At 43.6% G+C, this 25,748-nt stretch overlaps 1 protein-coding gene across 13 annotated transcripts in view; it reads left to right on the forward strand.

Annotated features, from left to right (window-relative positions):
• TRAF3IP1 (TRAF3 interacting protein 1) overlaps nucleotides 1-25,748 on the forward strand; it is a 65,199-nt gene that overhangs the window by 24,075 nt on the left and 15,376 nt on the right. For 2 of the 13 annotated variants that reach the window (XM_074264430.1, XM_074264426.1), the window contains 6 exons: nucleotides 7,628-7,703; nucleotides 11,013-11,108; nucleotides 15,442-15,543; nucleotides 17,110-17,130; nucleotides 22,457-22,547; nucleotides 23,235-23,318. In XM_074264430.1, the coding sequence (XP_074120531.1) occupies nucleotides 7,628-7,703; nucleotides 11,013-11,108; nucleotides 15,442-15,543; nucleotides 17,110-17,130; nucleotides 22,457-22,547; nucleotides 23,235-23,318 (470 nt within the window). The remainder of the gene's footprint in view (nucleotides 1-7,627; nucleotides 7,704-11,012; nucleotides 11,109-15,441; nucleotides 15,544-17,109; nucleotides 17,131-22,456; nucleotides 22,548-23,234; nucleotides 23,319-25,748) is intronic. The other 11 variants (XM_074264433.1, XM_074264436.1, XM_074264435.1 and 8 more) reach the window with 8 other exon arrangements.

Consider the following 25,748-nt stretch of genomic DNA (forward strand, 5'->3'; position numbering starts at 1 on the left):
CCTGGCAGGCCAGATGCAGTTGAGAGCGATTGCATGCTGGGAGAATAGGGTCCGGTCGGGAAGTTTTTTGAGTTGAAGTAGGCCTTTGGTCCAAACTGTGCTTTAAGGCTTTCAAATGTGTACCTCTGTGGAGAGCTTGAAGAGACGGTAGATTTGAAGACCAGCTGGGTTCTTATGATGGGCCAGAGGCGAGGCATTGAAGGCCTGCACTTATTAGGATACAGATGGCCTGAATAGAGAGAAGGACTAAGGAGAGAGAGCTTGTAGAGTTGGAATAACCAGATATGGGTGGTAACTGCGTGGATATGGGAGAGGTGACGAGTGGGAATAAGACTCCAAGGTGCTTTGGCTGTCCCCAGATGTTGACTGGACGTATGCCGATGATCTTGTTTAAATCGGTGTTTAGCAGGATGGTTGAGTTTAAGGAGAAAGAAGAAATCCTGTTTTGGGTGTGTTTGCAGCACCCATGGGATAGCCAGGTGAAGATGTTGAGCAGATGTTTGGAGATGTGGGACTTGAGCTCAGCAGCAGAATTGTTCGTCCTTTTGTCTGTTGGGATTCATGATGAGCATAAGGATAAAGATCACCAGAAGGATGAATCGGTCAATTAAGAGCCTCAACCAAGCTGTGAGAATATAGTCCCTACCCTCAAGGAGCTCACATTTACTTATGTATTTTTAAATAATAGCTTTTTATTTTCAAAAAACATGCAAAGATAGTTTTTAATCTTGCAAAATCTTGTGTAACAATTTTTTCTCCTTCCCTTCCCCCACTCCCTCCCCTAGACAACAAATAATCCAGTGTATGTTAAACATGTTTAATTCTTCTATACACATGTCCACATTTATCATGTTGCACAAGAAAAATCAGATCAAAAAGGAAAAAAAAAACAAAAAGCAAGCAAAAACCAAAAAAACATGAAAATACTATGTTGTGATCCACATTCAGTCTCTATAGTTCTCTTTCTGGATACAGATGGGTCTCTTTATTACAAATCTACTGGAATTGGCCCATAAAGTAGAAAAGAGCCACATCCATCAGAAGTGATCAGCACATAACCTTGTTGTTGTGTATACAATGTTCTCTTGGTTCTACTCACTTCATTAGCATCAGTTCATGTAAGTCTCTCCAGGCCTCTCTGAAATCATTTTGCTGATCATTTATTATAGAATATATATATATATATACATATATATATATATGTATTATACATATATACACATATATATGTATTATATATATATATGTAATATATATATGTATAATATTTCATTCATGTACCATAACTTATGTAAAAAAAATTTTTAATGGACATTGTTTTACGAATCATGTTGGGAGAGAAAAATAAGAGCAAAACCATGGGAGAAATAAAAACAGAAAAGCGAAGTAAACACAACATGTGTTGATTTCCATTCAGTCTCCTTAGTTCTTTTTTGGGATGCAGATGGCATTTTCTGTCCAAAGTCCATTGGGAGTGCATTGGATCACTGAACCAGAGAAGAACCGAGTCTTCCATAGTTGATCATCGCAGTCTTGCTGTTACTGTGTATACTGTATTCCTGGTTCTGCTCATTTCACTCAGCATCAGTTCATGTAAATCTTTACAGGCTTTTCTAAAATAAGCTTGTTCATCATGTTTATAGAACAATAATATTTCATTACTTTTCGTATATACCACAACTTATTCAGCCATACACCATAACTTATTCAGCCATTCTCCAACTCCTGGGCTCAGTTTCTGGTTCTTACCACTACAGAAGGGGCTTCAACAAACATTTTTGCACATGGTAGTTCCCATTTTAATAGCTACTAGATGATTATAGTGTGTGTACCAATACCTGTTGTTGAGAAGGAAGGAATGGGGAATGTCTTCAAAGAGCTGGAATAAGATTCCCCAAACCCAGCCATCGTGTAGTTTCTGCTCAGTGACGGTAGCATGAAGAAGGTAGGGGTAAAAGAAGAGGAGGCGAGGAGGAAGATGGCAAACAACCTGGATGTGAGAAGGAAGCAGACCAGAGACCTCATGCCTTTCCATCATGATGGCATGGCTGAGTTGCTCAGTTATCAATGACCTCTGATTGGAGAATAGAGATCTTCTTGGGCTGTCATGATTTTCTTAGTAAAGGGCTCCTGGTACCCCCCCCCCAACAGTCCTTGCTCTAGCAATTCTGCCCAGTGGTCATGTCTCCTCTGCCCCAGGGCCCCTAAGGGGAGGGATGCCGTGACCTCTTGAGCATTTCAAAGCATTAGGAAGGCTGTTTTGACATCAGATTTAGCTGTGCTTCTTTGCAGCTCCCCCCGTTGCTAACGTGATCTAATTCTGCCATCTTTAGTCATCACAGCCCACTGCAGCTCTGAGATGCAGTTATCATAGCTCCAGAAGTCTTTGTTTCTTCAGATTAAACATCTCCACTTGCAATAATTGATCTTTATCTGGTCTTATCAGGTCCTTCAATCCTGACTGCCATCTTCTGGAGTCTTTTAGCTACCCAGTGGCCTAGCCCTGGCATCCTGAGTACCATATTCCAGATATGTTTCAGCCCTTTCCATATCAAGAGAGGATGGATGACTGCAGAGATATTGACCCTGAATTTTACCATTTTTCTGCAGGAGATTAAGCAATATAAAAGAGGTGTCACAGAATTGACATAACAGTTTAGAACATTAGCTTATTTATGAAATCCTCTGGAGAGGAAGGTGGTGGAGTTTGAAGAATTCTGCATCAGCAAACTGTAAACAGTGAGACTGAGAAACAAGCAAGAGGAATCACATGAAGGAAATTCATTTGAGTCCCAGCTGAGTCATGTTCCTCTTGGAGAATTTGCAAATGAACAGTAAATAAGTGGGATGTGGAATAAATTTATGCATCTTTTCGTTATTTTAATCATCATTGATAAACTGTCCCATTTAGACCCTGTTCCATCAGGTTGTTATGTGGGAAGTAGAAATGACCCTTCAGAAGATAAAATTGAGAACAATTACTGGACCTAACCAAAGATGGATGGAGAGCCTCCTTGCTGGAACAGGGACAGCTATTGGAGAAGGGCCTATAGGCAACGTGTCGCCTTTGTCCTTTATAGCCTCTCTTTCCTCCAGCTACTGTTTTCTGAATTCTTGGAAGAGTTCGTACTAAAATGTTTCATTCAACACTCCTTCAGTATCTAACCCCTGGCTTCTGCCCATGATATCAAAGATAGGAGACCAGTCTATCTTTCCTTCCTTGCCCTTTTCACTCTGCCCCAGATATTTTACTTTCCTTCCTTTGAGTTAAAATATCCCCATAATAACAATCTCTTATTTTTAGTGGCCACTCTTTCTCTTTTGTGAAAGTGCAGACAGCAAGAGACCTCCAGGAAGGAATGCTTTCAAAGGGATGAAGGGGAAAAAAAAAAGCCATGAAGATGTTAATATTTAGTAAAAGTAACTGAGAGAGAAAATTTCACTTTCTGTGGAACCACGTGCCTCTTTTCTCATCGTTATAAAATCTTTGGACAAATTGTCTGACAGCATATCAGACACAGCCATGAAGTAAACATGAGAAGGGAGAAATCAGGTTTTCATAAAGGAGCCATAGCAGTAGAGAATGCTGGGATATGGGGTCTGATCACAAAAAGCATTTGACTTTAAAAGAACAAAATGAAGCTTCAGGGCACTTCTACAAGCAGGAGTCTTATATGCCTTTATCAAAGTTCATGCAAGATGCCTCGCAAATTTAGTCACAGAAATAACACTAATGATGTCAAAGAGGATGCAGAAAAGGAGAGAGACAATTATTTGAAGAGCTGGAGCTGCTATCTGCCATGGAAGATGTCTTGGTCCAGGTCCATATGGGAGAGGGTGAGCTCCACCAGATGCTCGTTTGCAGGTAGGGCTAATTACCTTTAGAGAACAACCTGGATAAACAAAAGGACTCTTTCTGTGCCTGACTTCTCCCATGATTGAGCAGAGCGACATTTGTTCAATGTAAAATCCTTTTTTGAAAATGTGGCTCATTTTCCCCTACAAAGGTGATGACTTAATTGCTTAAGGAAGTTTAAACTGCATATGTGGCACCTCAGTCACTTAAGACATAAAATCCCCAATGTATAATTAGTCATAAGTTTTCAAATTTGACATATTCTCTGCAGATTTAGAATGCCCTGACCCAGGGCACATTCACATGAGACTAAGTAGAACGGCATCCAATTCCACCAAAGCCACCTGTGCTAAATATTCTTTCCAAGTTCCTGTTAAGTTAGGTTCCTTTCATAAAATCTTAGATAATATATGAGCTTCTCATTTTATTCCCATATTTCCTGAGGACTTTAGTCAGTCTGGGGCTCAGAAGTTGTTATTCCCATGGAGGGAATGCTTCAGTATTTGGAACTTAGAAGCTATCAGCACAGGGTTATCCATTAACAGGAATAGCTACAGGATTTTCACCATATCTAGGGAATCCCACTCTGAGCTCTGCAAAGCATCCTAACTGTGATGGACCAGCACGTGTGTGTGTCTCCTTCATTCCTTGCTTGGATGTGAGTTATCCTTCTAGTTGCAGCTTCCTCAGAATAATATTGTCTCAGCACACACATGGAAGATGCCAAAAATATACATTTTGCTCTGCTGAGCCAAGTTTTGGCTTTTTAAAATAGTCAGCAACAGATGAATAGCATAGGATCTTATCTTCTCTGAACCCGAGTCAATTTTGAGACTCTAAAAGATGTGGTTTCTTCCAGAACATCATTTCTGAAGGCCTGCCTTTTCCCTTCTGGTATTTTCGTTGCAGATTCATTTGTAGATGGCTCATGGACGTTATAGGCATTCGGTTTGGTCGCCGCTTAGATCTTCTCAGTTGTTACTGTTGTGTGAGTCCTTTGGTATTTTCCCTTCTATTAGATATCTTGGGAAATGATCCCTGGCATTTTCAGAACTGTCGCCTCCAGATCAGATTTCTTTAATGTATAGTTGCCCTTTTCCAAATCATTTTCCTTGATTGTCCTAGAAGTAGGACATTTCCACTTCTCTGAGGGGGGTGGGGAGAGACACACTCAGAGCTGATGCAGAGAAAGGAAGGGAAATGGAACCTTCTGCAACCTAAGAGGAAGCATCTGTAAGGATGAAGTCAAATAACAGTGAGCTAGCAGGGTCTGCGATGTTCGTGTTTCAATTCAGATACCTCCCCTGTATTTTTAATGGATAATAGTTTGTTGTAGAAATGCTTATTTGATGACTTTTCCTTTCTGTCACTTAGTTTTCAGAACAGTGAATTTCCTTGAATGGTTCAGGCCAGGGGAGCTGTGATTACACACAGGAGCTTCGTATGGTTGCTGTTTCTTCTACTTCAGTATTAGGAATAACCTTTTCTTAAACTAGTTTGAGCATGGTCTGCTCATGCACAGAAAATTTATTTGGAAATGATTCTCACCTTAATAACCACTAGCTGGATCTCTTTTTCTTCAGATAATAATTTCAGTTTTGTTCATGTTTGCCTTCTACCTTCAGCACTTTTGTGTTTTCTGTTTTGTTTTTTTTTAATTTGTCATTTGTATAGATATTTTTTGTTTTGCATCACTTTTCAGTGTCTATTCTCATACTCAACCATGGAACAAAAAAAGAGAAATAGTTAAATCAAGCAGCACATCATCGGAGTCTGACATCAGATGCATTGTTCGTTAGACACTGTTCAGTAACTTTAGTCCCTCACTTCTCGTGAGAAGAGACGGATGTATGTTGCTTTTCTCTTCCAAGGCCAACCTTGTTGGCTTCTTCTGAAGGAAGGCTTTTAGGATATTAAGGTGTGAGGCTTCTGAGTCACTTATAAACTTGAACCTTGTTTATTTCTTTCTTTCAAACCAGAAAAGTATTTTCAGAGAAAAAATTTGGGGCTATCGACGCCTGTTCCCACCTTCTCATTACTCTCACTGATTGTCATTTTTTTTTGGTCAGACATACCAACAGGAGTAAAATATTGAACCCAAAACTATAAACTCCTAATATTTTCTATTTGTTTGAGCCCCCAATATTTTGATAAGAGTTTATGTGTGTGAACGTGGGTGGATGCACACAGAAATACAATTAGGGAAGACTCTGCTAGTAAAATATACTAATAATGACTTGTTATTTCACCAAATTTTACTATTCTTTCATTTTAGTTTTATTCTTCAAGTCTAGCTCTATTCTTTAAGTCACTTAAAAAGAAATGCCATATCTGTTTAGCCAATTAAGACATTTCATTTAAAAAAAACTCCCACATCAATAACCAATATTTTATTTATTTTAAAAACAGCATTTAAAGCCACTTGTTTTAGAAACATTTTTGATTTCTATTTTGCATCAGATTGTTTGTGACGTGGTTTTGCATGTCACTGTGCTTTTAGCTCATGAAATTGAAAATGATTTAAATATTTCTTTAAACTTATAATGACACAAATAAATATAAAACTTGGGTTAACATTGAATTTTATTTTGATATTTTAATGCCCAGAACACGGACGATCACTGAACACTTCACTTTGGATTTAGAACACTTCCATGGTCAGAATGGACACATCTTTATATTGACGTATTTTTGGAAATAATTGTTTTCTGGTGCAATCTTATTTCAGGTTTTATTCACTTGTAATTTGCAATGCTGTTGATAGTAATTAAGCTGAATATTGTTTTGCATCATTTATGAAAAAAAGGCTTTATTATCTTTAATGCTTAATCTGCCTAAGATTAAGACTATTTTTGAGCCCTTTAAAAGCTTATTCACATAAAAAGTATTAATTAGAAAGTAGTCTTATCTATTGATTTTGTTAAGGGGTAGGTATATAAAATATATTTAGCAATCCTTTATGCCTTCTTTAGACTTATTTATATATTTGAGATCACATTGTATTTGCCTAGAAAACCTGTCATTTGGACTAACTTCCTTTAGTCTGAGCAAGGAGATTTGATTTTAGTTTCTTCTTCTTTGAAGACTCATTATTAGGGTTCCATTGGTGACGCTTTAAAAGGAGTAAACAGGTGCCATCATAGCCAACATTCTGGGGTTTGAATGAATATCTTACACCTTGAAAACTTGGCATTTGCTCGGGTTCTTTTGCTTTGTCCTTTTTCTCCTTTTGCCAAAAGAAAAGTTAGCTGTTCTTTTTTTATGAAAGGTTGGAATCACAAAATTATACGATAAGGTAAAATGCCTAGACCAGTGGTCCTCCAACTTTTTCAATAGGGGGCCAGTTCACTGTCCCTCAGACTGTGGGAGGGCCGGACTATCGTAAAAACAAAAGCTCACACTCTGTCTCCGCCCCGCAGCCCATTTGCCATAACCCAGCGGGCCACATCTGGCCGGCGGGCCATAGTTTGAGAACCCCTGGCCTAGACGATGCTCTTATTTGAGTCCGCTTAATTCAGTTTCTAGCCAGAGTTCTATCGTTTCATTTCCTCTGCATAGAGATCTTGTTAAAAACTTGTTTATGTTAAGCATCCAATTTAAACTTCTTCCAGTAGCAGAAAGAGATTAGACAGGCCAGAGGGACTCTGTGCACCTTGCTGCTTATATATGCTCACAAAGGTTGCAAACCAGCATTGTTGCTTTTAAAATCACTTGTAAAATGCGGGTCGCTTTTTATTGTTTTCTAATACTCCCCTTTCCCTTTTCTTGAAGGTTGACATTGCCAATCGAGTATCTAGATCGTTGACCTCTAAAGGATCAAGATGGCGATCCAAAAATTCAGCAGAAGGTACTTTGGGAGCTCTGGTCTTTAAAAATGTCTACAGTGGGTGCCATTTGTGGGGGTGCCCTTCTTTTGGGGGGATGATCGCAGGGGATGGCTTTAATGAGAAAAGAGCTTTCTAACTGTGAGCACCAAGAATATAATAGGAGATGGCTCCAGAAGGTATTCTTGGGGAGGTGGGGAGGGGGGCAAGGAATGGATGACAACCTGTGGAGGAAGTCTTCATGCAAGAGACATGTGTCCTATGTCTATGTCTGCATGTCTGACTGGGCACATGGATTTGGTGCTAAAGGTCCTTCAGATGGACATTGGTAGTGGTGCGTCCAGGCCCAAATAGGCTTCAGGCCCCACTCTGCTGTCCAGGAAGGACCACGAAAGATTAACACCACTTGGACTGACAAAGCGTGTCTGAGGGCCGAAGATTATAGAGTCCAAAACAGTCATTGTTCTCTGAGCGTGCATTATGGGAAGCTTCCGTCAGGCAGAAGCAAGTCCAGACAAGCTTTAGGGAGTTTGGGGTCTCGTCTTCTCACTTGGGCTAGGTGCTGGGTGAATGTGGCTCGGCTTCTGTCCGGCCCCTGGGAGAAAGCGGTTTTGGAACTTGTGTGTCCAAGCTTGGGGCCTCCTCCGCTTTGCTGCCCCAGACACTTCTCCACTTCTCTTTTACCATGAAGATGATAGGCCCAGGAATTAACAATCACTGACTCCCGGCATGACCACCAGGAAGGGCTTTATTCTGTCACTTCTTCTCCCCTTAACCTTCTCAGTCTGTCCTCCTCCGGCTGACAAGCTGAGGTTTCTGACCCACAATTCCCAAGCTCTGGAAGCTCTGGTGGTTCCTCCTATTTCAGGAGAACACAGAGCTTAATGGCATCTGCCTCTTGCGCACCACCCCCCTCCCCCCGGCTTCCTGCCAGAATCGCCCAGGCTGCCACTGACCAGGCTGCTGCTGCCCATGCGTGATGTCCCACTCTGTGCCTTTGCCAGGCTGCTGCCCAGATGCTGCTGCCTCCCATGCATGATGTCCCACTCTGTGCCTTTGCCAGGCTGCTGCCCAGATGCTGCTGCCCAGGCTGTTGCTGCCTGTGCATGACGTCCCACTGTGTGCCTTTGCCGGGCTATCTTGGGCCTTTGGATGGGCTTTGTTGCCTGGCAGCTCCTGGAATCCCAGGCTTCCTGCCGAGTACAGCTCAGATGCCACTCTACCTACCCCCTCAGGAGGCCTCAGGCCTTAGGACATTCTTGGGGATGTACCTGATGTATGTTTCCCCGAGGCCTGCCCAGTGGAGATTGTTTTTGGCTGGGATGGCCAGCGCCTGGCACGCTGCAGGTGCTTAAGAAGTGCTTGGGGGGTGCTTGTGTCCTGGTGCTGGTTGGAGCTGTCCCTGCCCGCTCGCTGCCAGGCTCTTAGGCTGGGCTCTGCCGCTCTTTGGTAGAGCCCTCCCCTCTCCAACTTCCCGTGCTCTGGGGCAGGTCTTGGCTTCCCCCTCAGGGCCGAGCCCAGGCTTTCCCACATGGCTGATGAATGAATGAATGCCGGCATGGCTCCCGCTAACAAGTTGAACATTGACTCTTGCATTTGACCGGGATGCCATTTGGCCCTTGCTCCTGGCCCCGAGATTGTGTGAGCTGCATTTTATTTAGAAGAAAATGCCCCTTTTACCCATGATGTGAGGGTCGTGTTTGGTTATGGATCCGAGGGTTGAATCGCATCCTCACTGTGTCCACATCAGAAACGGGGTACGTGACCCTCACAGGAGGGACGTGATTTGTCCATAACTGGACAAGCGCTTGTGTCGGCAGACTCTGAATGCTACAGGCCGGGCTTCCCTGCGGAGAGTCTTGATGCTTGACTGCAGAGTAGCAGCTGACTCGGTCTGTCTCTTCCTCCTTGGAGAACTTGGAGTGAGTGGGATTGTGGGGACTAGAATGGAAATCTGGTTTTCCTTTTGATAACGAGTCAGTCCATCAACATTTATTAAACATTTACTGTACACCAGGATTGGGCAACTCCTGGCTCTTTATAAAGACCAAAGAGAGTTTTTGCCCTCGATGATTTTACATTCTAAAGAGCCAACAGGCAGATTTACAACATGTATTAAGCACTTACTGTATACCAGGATTGGGCCAACTCCTGGCTCTGTAAAGACCAAAGAGAGAGAGTTTTTGCCCTCGATGATTTTACATTCTAAAGAGCCAACAGGCAGATTTACAAGTATAAGCCTAATAGGTACTAAAATGCACACCTAGCCAGCCGAGGGGTAGCCTGGGAATAGTGGGGGGCCCTGAAAAGGCAGTAAAAGTAAGGCCACTAGGAGGAAGGCTAGCCCTGGAAAGGTCCCAGCATCTGTAACTTGAGGGGGTTTTCCTCTGACTTTGTCTTAAATTGATATGGCCAGGACAGCCCCTGCATAGAACCCTGTCCCTGGCTCCCTCCAGGGGGCTTCTCTGCAGACACCCAGGCCTGAAAGGCGCTCCAGCCTGGGAAAGCCCTGCATCGCCCAGGGGCCTCTGGGGGCATCGCTATGGCTGTTAGGCAGGGGGCGGGTGCCTGGCTCTGAGAGGATGTTAGCACCTTGGCTTCCTGCAGGCCCCCCTTTCCATGAGGGCATGGCTGGGGCATCCTTTGGGTAGCAGGCCGAGCTGTCTGGTGCCCGGGGAGAGGACGGCCTCAGTTTGGGCCTGTGGTTAGACTGTCCGGGGTCTCGGTGCCTTTGGCAACCTTTAAGGCTGCAGGTTGTGGAACAGGTGCCCCCCTCACATGGCTAAAGAAGCCCCCCAGGAGCTCCCCCCATCAGATCACTCATTGGAGAGAACAACCATGGCAACAGCCATAACAACAAACGCCAAACTTCAGTTTGTATTTTCACATCAGAAGGAACAGAACACAAAATGGTTGAAACTAGACTTTTCCCCGGGGAGGGGGCGCGGAGAAAACCCCAGAGCTTTCCCCTTCCTTTAGCTAAAGCCACGGAGCTTCCAGTGCTCCTGCAAGGGCTCTGCAGATGGGTGGCCATGTTGCCCCCACTCCCTGACCGGTTCCGGCGTGGAGCGCAGCCGTGGCTGCTCTTTTCCTTTGTCAGAGGGAGCCTGGCCTCAGGATGTGACTGTTGTGGCCAGAGTGTCCGAGCAGCGCCAGGCGCAGCTTTCTGTGGGATTGTCCATCATCCCTCTGCACACCCCCCCTCCCCCCCAGCGCTATGTCAGTCGCTTAGCTGAGCGCCCTGTTTTGGGTCTTTATTTAAATACTGACGAGTCAGCTGTTTGGAATAATTAGGCACATTTTAACACTTTGTGTGAAATGTTTTATGTCAGGAAGAAGGGAAGATAATGTTGTCTCAACTAAGACTATTTCAGACCCAACTGGGCTGGTTAAAGAGCCGGAGCAGCAAACGGCGTCACCCGAGATAGGTAAGGAAGTCGCGCCGCTCAGCCCTGACGTGGTCACAGGCCCTTCGGTCTCATGGACTGGGTTGGAGCATGTTCAGTGTCAGGAAAATGGGCTAAATGATGAGAAGGGCCCTAGAGTCCCAGCCCTTTCGGAGTGCCCCCTTGTGGGCCTTCTTGAGCACCTGCTGCCTTATCACCTTGTCCACCGGGGTCTGACAGGCTTGGAAGAGCACAGCTCAGAAGCCACAAGCCTTGCCTATTACGGGGTATTGTAAGAAATGGGACATTAAACGGGTGGCATCCACAGGGCATGCTGGGAAAAAGGGTTCCAGAGACTGTGGGCTGGGCAGGCCCTGGTGCCCAGTGTGTAGGGGTAAGTGAGCAGTGCCAGGGGTGATATCTGGTGGGTTTTACAAGTTGGTCCCCTTGCTTCAATCGTCACTGACAACAAGATCTGAGGCTCTGCCTTCTCAGAAGCCTTGCCGTCTCCCCTTTCTCTGCCCTGCTCCCCATCTGCAAGCTTGCTGCTTTTGCTTTGAGATTCCCATGACCTTCCCTAGCAGCCCCTTCCCTTTGGGCAGGCTTCTTGGAACACTGAGCCTAAACAAACTGGGTTACATATTTGACTCACTGTGCTCAGCTTTTCTCTGGAGTGAAGAACCAGATTGTGTCCTCCTGCTCTCCCCCACCCCCCAACAAGCCCTTCAGATGCTCCCCTAGGTCTTCTGTATCTAAAAGAAATGAGAATTTCCTCCTCTTTGCTTTGCAGTTTAAAATAGTCTAGTGTTGTTGATTGTGCTGAGAAAAAAGGTCTCCAGCCTTTCCTCTTGATTCAGAATTGGGAGCAGATCCTTACTCCAGGCTGTCTGTCTGCCGGCAGGCTGCCCCCGACCTCAGTTTACCTTCTGTTTCATGTGGCACAGTTGCTTCAAACGCTTCTGCTTCTTGTGACTTAACTATCTGGAACAAAAGCTGGCTCTGAAAAAAGCTCTCCTCTGGCTATTGGCCAGAACTTGTCCGGCCCTCAGTTTGCCCAATTCGACACACCGTGTAGCCATTCTTCTGATTTTAACCAGACTCTCGGTTGAAGTGCTCATCTTCCTTGTTCGAAGGTTCATGGTGCCCCTTGGCAGCAAAGTCGAGACAGATTATCGAGCATTTAGAGCTCATGTCAAAGAGCGGGGGGGCAACAAGTTCATCCTTCCAGGGGTCTTTAGAGTGTTCTCCTTAAAACCATCCTGGAATGGAAGCAGGAGACTTTGACTTTTAGATAAGAGAAATGAGCCTCACTCCGGACATATCAGACATCTCGCCCCAGAAGTGGGTTGGGCCTTATTTCACAATCTATTTCCCAATTATGTTTAAAAAGCTTTTCAGCATTCTTCCTTTACATTTTAATTTCCACAGTCTCTCCCACCCTCCCACTTCTCCCCTAGCCCATGAGAAGGCAAGCAACGATAGATTAGTTTTATAGGTAAAGACGTGCCTAACTTCTTATTAGTCATGTTGTAAAAGAAGCACACACACAGAAAAATGAAGTTAAAAAGCTATGTTCCAGTCAGCACTGAGGGCTTATGGGAGCTCACTTGGGAAGTGGCTGCATTTTTCACCATTGATTCTTTGGAATTGCCTTAGATCCTCATCTTGCTCAAAGTAGCTAATTAAAAAACATTTATAATGTTACTATCATCATGTACATCATTTTCCTTGTTCTGCTTACTTCCTTGTGCATCAGTTCATATGGATCTCTCCAGGTTTTTCTGAAACCGTTATTTCTTATAGCATAATATGGTGGTACAGGGAATAGAGCCAAGCTGGGCTTAGAGTCAAGAAGACTTATTTTCCTGAATTTAAATTCTAGCTGTGCGACCCTGGGCATGTCACTTCATCTTGTTTGCCTTAGTTTGTAAAATGAGCTGGAGGAGGAAATGGCCAACCTTTCCAGTATCTCTGTCCTGAATCTTCCGTCCCATCTTATTTAGCCATTCCCCAGTCAATGAGGAATTTTTCTTTTTTTTTTTTTTTTTGATTAACTATGCTTTTTAATTGCTTCCTTTAAAATTAGAGGATTTTCCCAGAAGCTCCATTTAAAAAGGGTGCCTAGATGAACGTCATTGTCCACTATGCTGCACTCATTTGGAATTCACAAGCTTTATCTCTTCATTATATGAAAGGTCAGATTATGCCATCCCCACCCCTACTCAATAAACTCCAAGGACTCTTTATTATCTCCAAGATCAAATAAAAATAATACTGTCTGACATTCAAATCTAATGAGGAATTTTTCAATTTTGGTTTCCAATTCTTTGGAAAAAAGAGCAAAAATTAGATTTTACAAACAGATCCTTTTCCTCCTTCTTTGATCTCTTTGGGATGTATACCTTGCATTTCAGTTCTTTTAATATTTTCAAATTGTTAGTTTTGTTATTTTTTAGTTATCAAATAGGATTTTTTTCTTTCCTATCTCCTTTTACCCACAAAAAAAGAAAGGATCAAAGAAATGACCCCTTTATCACAGAAGCACAATCTCCAAGGGTCCCATTCAGATACGTCTTTCTTCCCCTTCGTTATCCTTTATCGCCATCGGCAGCATTCTCCAGTATCATGGTTAATTATCAGAAGGATGGAGATGATGATGATGATGATGATGAAAGAAAAAAAAAAACTCTTAAACCTTTCAGAATTGTTTTTATAAAATACTGGTGTTACTTATACACTATCCTCCTGTTTTACTCATTTCACTCGGTATCAGGCCAGCCAGATCTTTCCACGTCTCTTAAAGAACATCCTATTCTTCTTGGATTACGTCATGACATTCATATGTTCAGCCTTCTTCCAGTTTTCCTTTTTTTGCCACCACAAAAAGTGCTTTTAGAAATATTTTTCTGCATTGAAGGCCTTTACCTCCTTCTTTGATCTTTTTGGGGTGTAGATCTGGCACAGGGATAGACCTGGCGTAAGGTTCTGTTGAGACAGGAGAAGACAGAGGCCCTTGGTACTAGAATAAAAGGCAAGTACATTGAAAGTTGGCTCTCCCTGCCAGTGAGTTTTTCAGTAGGAAGAAGAAAAGATCCTTCAAATGGAAAAAAAAAAAGTGAGAAATTAAAAGTATGTTTTTTCCCCCTTAATTCATGCTCTGTGCCCTAAAACAATAATATTTGCCTTCTTAGCTCACTTGATAATTATATTTGTAGTATTGTTTTGATTTTATAAATTAGTAGCTATCTGAAGTGTAGAACATTCAAAAACAGTTTTTAATCTATCAACAGTTTCTTTTAAGTAAATACTGTTTGTCATTAACTTTTAGAAGTTTTCTATTCTACTTAGTAGTAAAGCTTCCTTTTCTAATATTTGTAGCTTTTTGTATAGCACAGCTTCTCCTGTTATAGACTATCTCTTCAGAAAATTTTAAACATTATATTAAAATTGTGCTTTTACTAAGGAAAAAAAAATAAGGATCAGCTTTCTTTTTGTTTCTTTTTCTGATTTTATACAAATTGTTAATGAATCAGTGAACTCTCCAGCCCTCAGGTTGCCCAACTCGACACGCTGTGTGGCCATATCTTTTGATTTTAAACAGACTATCTGTTGAGATGCTCAGCCCTCCCATGTCACTTAGGTTGGCTAGTGAATATTCCCCATTGCTAATCCTTGGGACATCAGCTTGGCTACCCCAAGACTGTCCAATTAGGCTGGTACTTACCTGTGCCAGCTTTAAAAAGTATTCCATTCTTGCCTGCCATCTAGGGGAGGGGTTAGAGGGAAGGAGGGGAAAATTCGGAACAGAAGGGAGTGCAAGGGATAATGTTGTAAAAAAAAAAAAAAAAAAATTACCTATGCATATGTACTGTCAAAAAAAAAAAAGTTATAGTTATAAAATTTAAAAAAAAAAAAAAAAGTATTCCATTCTTCTCCCTGCCCTACCCGCCCAATCCGGGGAATTGCTTAGGAACTCCCTGCCCCACCTTCAAGGCTCCTGTGGGAAGAGAGAGGAACTAAATCCCAACTTGGAGCAAATAGTTTGGAGGAGGAGGAGGCAATCACAGAGAATGGGGGTGGCCATTTTTGACTGGTTAGCAGGCCACTGGGATTTAGGCAGAGCAACTTAGCTAAGGCCCGTACCAAAAGCAGGGAAGATAAGTGTCCCCTCTCCTGTCACCCGGAAGCTGCCCTTCACTTAAGCCTTCCCGAGCAAACGCTCCCTGCCATGAGAAACCTTAGATAAATAAATATTATAAATAAATAAATACTGAGCTAATAACAGAGGGCTAGGGCGTTCAGCTATGATTACAATTGAATTGATTGGATTGCAGATTACAGCCTTAACTGCCTGTTCTAAACTATTTTATGTCAGGAAGAAGGGAAGCTAATAATAATTCAGCTAGTGTTTCAGACGGCAGCCCAGCTAGTGTGTGGCATGAAAACACTGAGCCAGAGCCTACAGCCAAGATGAAAGGTAAGACTCCGCTCTGGCTGCCCCTTTCTGGAGTGACCAGGGGCTCCTCTCTCACCCTGAGCTCTCCCGGAGGCCCTGGCCCTTGGAGGGGCCTCCCAAGACCTTCCCGAGAGAGATCTAGGGGCCGCTCGGCCTATTCCAGGTGTAGCGCTGTAAGGCGATTGGAGCCTCCAGGATCTCCAGGTGACCGACACAGGCCCGGCTTCTGGCTGGCATCGTGCCCAATGGGGACCCAGCAGAACGGGCAGTGTCTTGTCTGTTGGAAGGAAGAAGCGACCTTGGGGCTTCCTTGCCTCAAGTCCAGCCCTCTCCTGGCTATGCCTTTGCTTTGAGCCTCAACCCAGGATGGCGGGTAGTATCTTTTTGGCAGCGCTTTTTGATGTCAATGTGGCATTTGTTGCCAACCTCAAGGCAAGAGCCGCTAGACAGTGTTTTGAGCTCCTCGCAGATCACCTCACAGCCAGAAGAGTTCTTATAGTCTGTTTTAGCAAGAAATCTGTTTTCCAACACAACAGCCTGTGAGAGCTAGCTGGGCCAGTGTGAAAGAATGGGCAGTTTGAACCCTAAACTCACCACGTAGGTGTAGAGGTGTAGGCTACTGCTATTCAAAACTAGGGGTTCTCAAGGACATTTTTCTGGATTTTATTTACAAGCGATGCACTATTCCTCAGGAAAACACCATATCTTTGATTTATAGCTTTGGAGTGATAGCATGTGTCCCCTAAGTGAAAATGATCAACAGCAGGCTTTTTGATCATTGGGTATTTTCCTAATCAACAAACTCTGAAAGTATCAGTACCATGACTGGGAGGTGGGAGGGAGAGCCTGCAGCATTTTTTCAGGGTTAAAGAGGATATTAAACAAATTGGGAATAGCTTCTTTAAATGGGATTGAAAATAAACCTAACATTTGTGAATAAGAAATTGTCACTTATAGAATAAGTAGCTTACAGGTACATGTAATAAGATGCTGAGCTTACCAAAAAGCCTCTTTTTGTCTTCATCCTTTCCTAACATGTGGATGAAGCTTTGCCAGTTCAGATAAATGAGATAAAAAAAAGGACCTTTATTTCCATTCTTATTTTAAAAATATTTTGGCAACTTGATTCTATGGATTCCAGAACTGGAACAGTCAACCCCCAGATTTCTTTCCTTATTAGATGTGGTTTCTTGCCCTGTTGCCTAAGCAAAGAACAAAGTAAGCAAATTTCCTTTGAACATTGAATTATATAAGCCAGGAAAGAAATGGGTACACACGCACACACGCACACACGTACGCACACACTCACACACACACACACACACACGCATGCGCACACACACGTACACAATGGCCAAGTTTAAAAAATGGCTGCTAATTTGAATTCATGAACATAATTCTCTAACCCTCTTTAAGTAACAGCTAGGGAATAGTAGAGAGAAGGCAAAAAGGTAAAGATGATTCTTTAAATGGGTGAGTCCAGTCGTAGCAAAGAATCCGGAGAGTTTCTGTGCTCAGTTACTTCCTGTGGACATTCAGGACCACCGCAATGTTGAGATAATAAAAGTGACTATATTTCCTTTTTAGGTGACTCCACTAGTGATGCAGGTAAGACCTTTCTCATCTGTGTTAAGTGCCGTAGATGCAAATGCGTTTTAACATCCCCCGTGTGCATGATTCCCATGTACTGTGTGCTTTCATAGGAGTAGTGAGGATGCTGGGCATTGCTTCGGAATCATCCACTGGGAGTAATTCAATCCTAGAATTAGAAGGCCCTCCAGGGGCTCTTTATCCCCATCCAGAGTGGTACAAGAATCCCCTCTAGGGCCCTCTCCAGCCTTTGACGGAAGGCCTCCCTCTAGCGAAAAAGATCTGGACTCCTTCCCAAAGCAGCCCATCCCGTCTTGGGCTACCTGTGATTGTGAGGAATCTGTCCTTGGATCAAGACTAAATCTGCCTCTGTCACTTCAGCCTTTGGGTCAAGTTCTTCCACTAGAGAAAGAGAAGTCAAATTCCCCTCCAACATGATCATCTGGAAGCAAAGTGTTGTGCCCGCTAATCTGTCTTTCCCCATCCGCCTCTCCTCCAACTCCCTGTCCTAAGTCTAGCATAAAATATCCCCACGTACTTCTAGTGAGCGGTGTGGGACTATCTTCCAGACCTGGAGCCCCCCACCCAACTGATTACTGCCCTCTGGATGCTCTTCAGCTTTGCAGTATCATTCTCAGATGTGCCCAGATGCAGTCAGTCAGTCAGGAAGCATTTATTAAGTGCCCGTTTTGTGCCAGGGCATCAGGCCTGCACTTTAGGAAGGTCCCTTTTGGCAGCTGAGTGGAGACGTGAGAAACAGGAGGCAGGGGAGCCGATAAGCAGCTACGGCAGCCGGATTGATTATGTTGCTGGAGGAACCAGGGCACCCTCCCCCCCACCCCATTGAATCCAGCAAAAATTCTTAACCATGTATTACTTGCAAGACCTTGCGCCCATTCTAGAGACAAACACAAAAGCAAAAAATGCTCATTTGAGGAACTTTCATTGTATTGGGAGCTGCAACATACACAGAAACAAGTAAATGCCAGGACATTGGCGAAGAACGTTCACACCGGCCACTGAGGAAGGGAAGCTGAGGCGCCCTTTGGAAAGCAGTGAATTGAGAGCTGAGATCATGTAAACTTGGGGAGTGGCATGGAGAGCCAGAGATTGAGGGCCGACCCCTGAAGGAGGGGAGGCCTTCCCAGAGAGGCTGCATGGCCATTGTTCTAGAGGCTGGATCTGGTGACCTCTGTCTGCTTTTTCTGATTCTAAAATTCTGTGATTCTGTCTCCATCTAAGTCACAAGACAAACCTAAGCCACCTGTTCCATTTGTAAGGAGGGATAATCATGACCGCTACCTCAAGAGTTATGGGAATCCGGTGAGGTGATAAGAATGCCTTGCAAAACCTGAAGATGCTGCGTGAGTGTTGGTCATGAAATGAGATAGATAGGCGGCTTTGCAGCCTTCAAATACTGTCAGCTCTGAGCCATCGTCGTCGTCATCACCTTTCCTCACTTCCCTTCTCCTCCTCCTGCTGCTTCAGTGGAGTTTGATTGGATCTAGCACCTGGACAAGTCACGCTCCTACAGTTTTCTGTGACATTCAGTGGTTTGTGAACCCATGTGCGGATGGACAATGTGACCCCTCAATGGCCTTTCGGTATTGCATCGCCTGCCCTCTGCGGCCCCCAAAAGCATCTCCCCTAGGCCCTGGGAGGTGGTGATGACGTCATCACTATGTGGCCCCTTCACCATTATCAGTAGGGCTTAAGTGGCAGACCTTGCCCTGAGCCACTGCTCCCCCTTCACTCTTTGGGTTTGTGTGCTCTTTGCTCAGGTGGATAAAACGATTGCTCTCTGTAATTGCCATTGGTGTTGGGAGACGGCCACTGCTGCCACCAAGCATTTATCTGTGTTGTTCATGTAGAGAACCAAAGACATTTTGTTGATTCTCTGCAAAAATCTTGGGAAAGCCCACGGGCAGCTCTCGAGACCCTGCCTGACTGACAGAGGACTTGAGATGAGTCTGGCACGATCTCTCTTATAAATTGAGATTTTATCCATTTTATTGATTTTTCTTTCACCTTCACTTTCCCACTTTGGGAGCAAAAACTATAAGACAAAGAGGGAAGGGAAGAAGCAATCATCGTCCATCAAATGAATGGGCCAGAGTGTGTCAAACTCTACCCATAGACCCCCCCAACTGCTGATGAAGGGAGGGGCTCCTTGTCTCCTCTCTGCAGCTAAGCTCAGCCATTCATACTAAAAAAATTTGGTCTCTTTGTCTTCTTTTGCATTTGTGTGCGCACGTGTGTGTGTGTGTGCGTGCCCATGCACTCAAGTGCTCACTCGTGCTGTGCCTGGTACCTCATAAGCCACTGATAAAATGCTCATTAATGGATTATTTTCTCAGTTTTGTTTACTTTTCAGCAGTTCAGAGAAGTTTTTCTGAGCTGCTTTAGATTCTTCCCTTTCATTTTTATAGCTCACTGCTAATCCATCCTATTTCTATCCCACAATTTGCTTGGCTATTTCCCCTTCATTAGGCAGCTGCTTTGTTTCTAGTTCTTTGCCATCTGAAAAAGTCTTTTTCTGACTACTTTAGCTCTTCCTTTCCTTCTCTCTCGGCCATCCTTGAGGCATATGGCATGACCTGGTCTTGATGAAGTCGTGCTAACTCATTGGAGTTAGATGTTCACTAACTATCCCATTAATCAGACAACCTGGAATTGTGCCAGGAATTAAAACTAAACTTAAGGAGTTTGCAGACTCTTGTCTTTTTCCTATTCCTCTTTTCTGTTCTTGTTAAAAATTATTTTTCATTGGAACGTCTTTGCCTTTCCCCAGTCTTGGGGCACCTGTCCCACTTTGCACATTGTCAGAGATCACTGTCAGGGGCTTGGTCATCACATTAACCAGTTCTTTCTGTACCTTGGGATGGAGTTCAGAAGGGACCCGTGGCTTGACTCTCAAGGGAAGTGAGAGACTCCTAGTTTCTCCTGCTTTGTCTTGACTTATTCTTTCCTCCTTATCCAGAGACCATCCTCCTTTGTAGAAAAAAGTAAAATCACGAGTCAAACCGTTTGTCCCCATTGCCATACCATCTTGTAGATCTTGGCAATTTCAGCCCATGCTGCACTTGAGGACCTGCGATAGTTACTTCTTGTTGTTGTTGTTATGGTAATGCTAGTTATTGTGTTGTTGTTGTTGTTGTTATCGTAATTTTGGTCCATTCCTGAGATTTCATGAGTGTAGCAAATTTCAAGTAAGGGTAGCCCTTGCTTCCTGATAACATCAGTGTCTCTTGGATATTAGAAGACCTCTTGGGGAGGGGGCACTGAGAGACTAAGGGACCCTTGTCCAGCCTCACAGAGTCCGTACATGTCAAAAGGGGGATTTGCTCCATCCTCAGTCTCGTGCTCCCTCGGCCTTTGCTGACATTACACTTAGAAGATCCTGCCGGCATCATCATCAGCGCTCCCCTTTTGTTTAAGTATCCAAGTTGCTTCATTCCCATGAGTCTCTAGACAGGTTCCTCCCTCCTCCCTCATGTTAACTCAGTGACATTGTCTCTGCTTGGTTTCAGAATTTCCTTCTTGAACAACTTTCAATCCCCACTGGCCTTAAGAATTTGGGCAGTAAAACTATTAGTGAGTCACTCTTTGAGGCTGCACAATTTCCTTTCCCCAAATCTTCAGTCAATTTGGACCATCTTTATCTTTCTTCTCCACCGTGAATGCCAAGGTGAAGGTGGTCACGTTTCCCTCATTTGTCCCCACCCTTTCTCCTAACGCAACCAGGTCCTTGTTGGTCCGAATCCGATTCGGAGGAGAGGTCACATTGCCGGGACTTGGCAACTGATGGAGGGCGATAGTGAGAAGCAGGGAGGCTCCGAGGTGAAGCCCTTGGCTGACTGGGAAGATGAATTCCTGTATTTCAGCATGCCCTAGAAATGCAAATCCTCTTCCCAGACACTAATTTCCTAGCTACGTGCGGAATCTTCTTGTTTCCTGCTGCCCGTGCATCAGGAGGCTGCAGCAAAAAGCACTTTTTGTATGCTGGCGGGCTCCACTTTCTTTCCTGGGACATAGGACTTTCTGCTTTTCTTCTGGGAAGATCATTCATCCTCCTGACCCTCACGCCCAGTGGGCAGTGAGCATCTAAGATGACAGACCTTAGGGAGTACTCCAGGTGGTTAGCAGGCCTTCCTCCCCGTGGGGATCAGGTAAAAAAGTAACCGCCTCGGCTGTTGTGAGCAGGCAAGGCCCCAACGACCGGAGCTTAGCCTTCTTTCCTTTGACTCTGACTACATGAGCTTCTTCTGAGACCACCAGTGGCCCCTTGCTCCTCTGCCTCCAAGGGTCCTCCATGTGATTCCCTCCATGAAAATATGGACAGGAGACTATCTGTAAGATACTTGGCCAACCTTGGCGACTAAAGGGCAGATGGTTATTTATGCATTGACATGTGCAGACCTATGGATCTATAGAGAAAGTTCATTTTATCCATTTATGATTCTATTATTATTTCCTTCTGCTTTCTTTCCACTTGTCAGGATTACCCCTTAGTGTCTTCTGATTTATTTTCTTTGCTGCTTTAACCTTGAAGCCTTCGGGGTATCAGTTCATGGAGCATTTTAACCTGCTAACTTGACAAACAGATGGGTGCTCCTTTTGGAGAAAGACCAACTTGCCCCTGGAGCCTAGATAACAAATTACTTGACTGTGGGTAAAAGGTAAATAACGGTGGAGTGTGTGCAGGTTGCTGAAGAATTCCCTTTTCCATTCTTCCTGGGAAATGTTCTCCTCAGTCCTCTGCTATTCTTGGTACTGGTAGGTCCGTTTCCTTTTCTAGAGGCTCCAGAATGAAGCTTTATGCAGTACTTACTGAAATTCATCTTGGACATCATTTAGCATCATACTAGTAAATAGTAATGCAACAACATGGCCAATCGTGTGCTCCTGGCCCCGGGCCCCCTTCTTAGGCCTTCTCCACATAACCCATGTCTCTGTTCCTTTCCCTTCAATGTGAGGTAATGCTTAGAAAGGGCTTAGCACAGTGCCCAGCACATAGTAGGCACTTAATAAATGCTTCTTCCCTTTCCTTTCTCTTCCTTCTCCCTCCCTCTCAGCTTGAAAAATGCATGTGACATTGTTTAGAGAACCAGATTATAAATCTGTTGACAGGGGTGGCAGGTGGACTTCCGTGGTTATGAGTAGAAACGAATTCTGCAGTTTTAAGACGTGGATCGTCTCCTGCCTCTTGTAACGCTCGTTGGTTGGGTCCTTTGGGAACTTGGGACTTTGCTTGAGAACCCAGTGACAGAGACTGTAAATGTGCCCCCAGTTAATGGGTTGGGTTCCTTTCAGTTTTCCTGATTGGAAACTTTTGTGTGTTTAGAAGGAGAAGTTGGAATGGTTACCCAGGAGAAGCCGGCGATGTCAGAGAATACCGAGATGCCCAGTGAGCTTGCGTCTGGCGTCCCTCCGAGGTGGGTGGTTTTTGTTTTTCTCCCATCAACTGCCCGTTGTTATGCCATAGAAACAAGGGCCAGTCTGGTGCCCACAGTGTTCCTGCATCAATTTCATTCGTGGCCATTGCTTATTTAATACGGATCAGGTCATATTTGTGCAGACACATGGCAGCCCCTTCGGTGGCCTGAGCTTGTTCAGAAGTGGTTCATGGGACGTGAGCCAGTCTCTGATTATTGAATTATGCCGAGATGCTCTAGTTTGCAACAACCTGAGGGCTCCCCTCCTAGGGAGCCTATCAGGAAGGCTCCTTCCTTCAGGGTCCCATGCTGCTAGCACCTATTAGGCTATCCAGCATACCTTTAGGCTTGCCAAATATTTTATGTGTGGGTGTGTCTCCTCCCTTTAAAAGCTATTATCATCATCCCCATTTTACAAGTGAGGAAACTGAGTCAGGCAGAAGTGAAATAACTTGCCAGGAATACACAACTCAACTAGTAAGTGTTTGGACTCTGGTCTTCCCTGTTCCCGGCACCATCCCTTGGGCTGCGGTCAACTCTGAGCTTTTCTGGTGGGTATTCTGTAGAACGCAGCCTGTTGCCGGTGCACAGGAAACATTGCTTGTCTTCAGTATTGGTCATTTTTTTTTCCTTGACAGCCTCTTTTCAAATGAGTGATTTGGGCTTTTTCTGTATGTTTGCTTTCAGAAGAATACCTCGTCCTGGCAGTGCTCGGCCAGCCCCACCGCGAATCAAAAGGCAAGAAAGTGCGGAAGTCCTGGCTCCAGAGAGGTACGAATTACAGGCTCAGGGACAAGCAGGGCTGAGAAAGGTCCTTGGCCCTCCGATTGCTTTAGGCTGTTTGCTTATTCTTGCAATTAAAGCAAAATACACTTCATTTTGTTTTATGCAGTTTTGGGAGAATTCTTAATGTTCCAGATAATTCAAAGCCTAACTTTGAAGGCTATTAATTCATAAAAATCTCTTCCTTTAAATAACCCTGTAGATCAGAGCTGAGTTCATCAAGTGAAATAGACTTAACTCTAAGAATGCTGGGAGAGAAATGGCATCTATCTAATCCAAGTAGCCATAATTGCCTGACTTTTGGTGTCATTGTGTGATCTCTTAAGTCATGTTCCCAGAGGAAGTGACAAGTAAAATGCATTCGAGCAAATGTTCGGTATCCTCTGAACAAAAATGCTGTCAGCTTTTTTACTGTACATGCTCCTAAGCACTTCTTGTTCCGACTTAATATTCCCAACATGGATAAATCAAGTCAGCATCAAAGGGAAGTCTTTACTTGTGACTGTTCTTTGCTATTAATTATTTATTCTACAAGCCACCCTTGATTTAATTTCACTTAGAAATAACTAATTTTTTTAGAAATAAATTATTTTATTTCTAAATTTATTATTTATTTTTTTCTTTAGAAATAAATAATTTCACATTAGAAATAACTTTCTTTTGTCTAGGTGCACATTCAGCTCCACAGGGTAGAGTAATTAAGAGACTTAAATAATACATTTAGTTATGTCAAGTTAAGGGACGAGATGTTGGTGATAATGATAAGTGTTTTCTAAGATGATCCAGCTCCTCCCATTGCTTTTCTTTGGTATTGTTTCTCAATGCTGAGACAAAACCCTGTGTTTAGACACACGGTGTCTCCAATTGATGAGAAGCCCTTAATTTACATGTGGGAAAATCAAGTCACACTACAGGATGACAAGTGGATTCCATAAATTCTTTTTGGGTTGAATCCAGTTGTATTTAGTGTTGTCCTGTGACCTTTTCCCACTTAGGAAAAACCACTAGCCATCAGCATTTTGTTTCGGGGAGTCAAACTAACTCATAAATCCACTTTTAGGTACATCATGACTTAGGACTTTTTTGCCAAGTAATCGCATGTCTCCCCCAAAGCTGCTATTTTAGTTGTCACTGGCACAGCCCATTGGTATAGACTTCTATGCCAAGCAAATCACATGGGGAAAATGGAGAAGGAACTCTGTTTTGGTTAAAGATCACTCATTTGACCAACACACGCACAGTTCTTCAGGTGCACATATGTTATTTAAGTAGAAGTCTGGGGCAGAGTAGACTTGACTTTGTTTTCAAACTTAAGTCAACTCTTATATTTTTCATTCATCCCCAAATTCTTAAATTATTCAGTGAGAAAAACTGAAAAATGACACAAGACTTACTCAAGGGCAGCTAGGTGGCGCAGTGGATAGAGCACCAGCCTTGAATTCAGGAGGCCCCGAGTTCAAATCTGGTCTCGGACACTTAACACTTCCTAGTTGTGTGACCCTGGGCAAGTCACTTAACCCCAGCCTCAAAAAAAAAAAAAAAAGAAAGAAAGAAAGACTTACTCAAGCTAGAAAAATATGGTCTTGTTTTGGTATTGTTAGATCCTACTGATTGAATTGGAAGGAGCTAGGGGACCATTAAAGTCACTTTGAATTTTTTGACAGCATCTTTTGCTAGATTTGCATAGTAGTAATAGTAATAGTAATAATAGTAGTTGTTGTTGCAGTTGTAGTTAATAGTAGAAGTGGTTGTCGTAAGTAGGAGTAGTAATTGTAGTTGTAGTAGTAAGTAGTTAATAATAGTTGTAAGTAGGAATAGTAGTAATTATAGTAGTAAGTAGTAGTAATTATAGTAAGTAATAGTTGTTGTAGTAGTAGTAATAGTAGTTGTTGTTATAGTTGTAGTGGTAGTCATGTATGAGTGGTGGTGGGAAGTAGTGAACTGAGTAAAACCATTTGTAAAATGAGCTGGAGAAGGAAATAACAAACTACTCCACTGTCTCCCAAGATAACCCCCAGTGTGGTCACAAAGGGTTAGACGTGGTTGAAGTAACTGAACGGCAGTAAACTAGGTAAGGGTCCTTGCAGGAACAACAGCTACAACCATCATTGACGTGAAGGTTTAGGAAGCTCCTGCGTCTCATTGGGTCCTCACAAGGAGCCTGTAAAGTCGGCAGTGTTATCACCTGAGGCAGGAAGAGCTTTGGTGACCTGCCCGGGGTCCCACACCTAGGAAGTGTCTAAAGTAGGATTGGAACTCTGGTCTTCCCTGGCCCTTCCCTTGCCCAGGGGTAGTGATCAAACACTGATCAAAACAAGATTAAAGGGAGTTTTTCTGCATCTGAGGGTAGCTGACAGTCGGTATCACAAATAGTCTCCATCCTGAGGTCTTCACTGTGTCCAAAATGGCATTTATAAA

Source organism: Sminthopsis crassicaudata, chromosome 4 (genome assembly GCF_048593235.1).
Source record: "Sminthopsis crassicaudata isolate SCR6 chromosome 4, ASM4859323v1, whole genome shotgun sequence".
Taxonomy (NCBI): domain Eukaryota; kingdom Metazoa; phylum Chordata; class Mammalia; order Dasyuromorphia; family Dasyuridae; genus Sminthopsis; species Sminthopsis crassicaudata.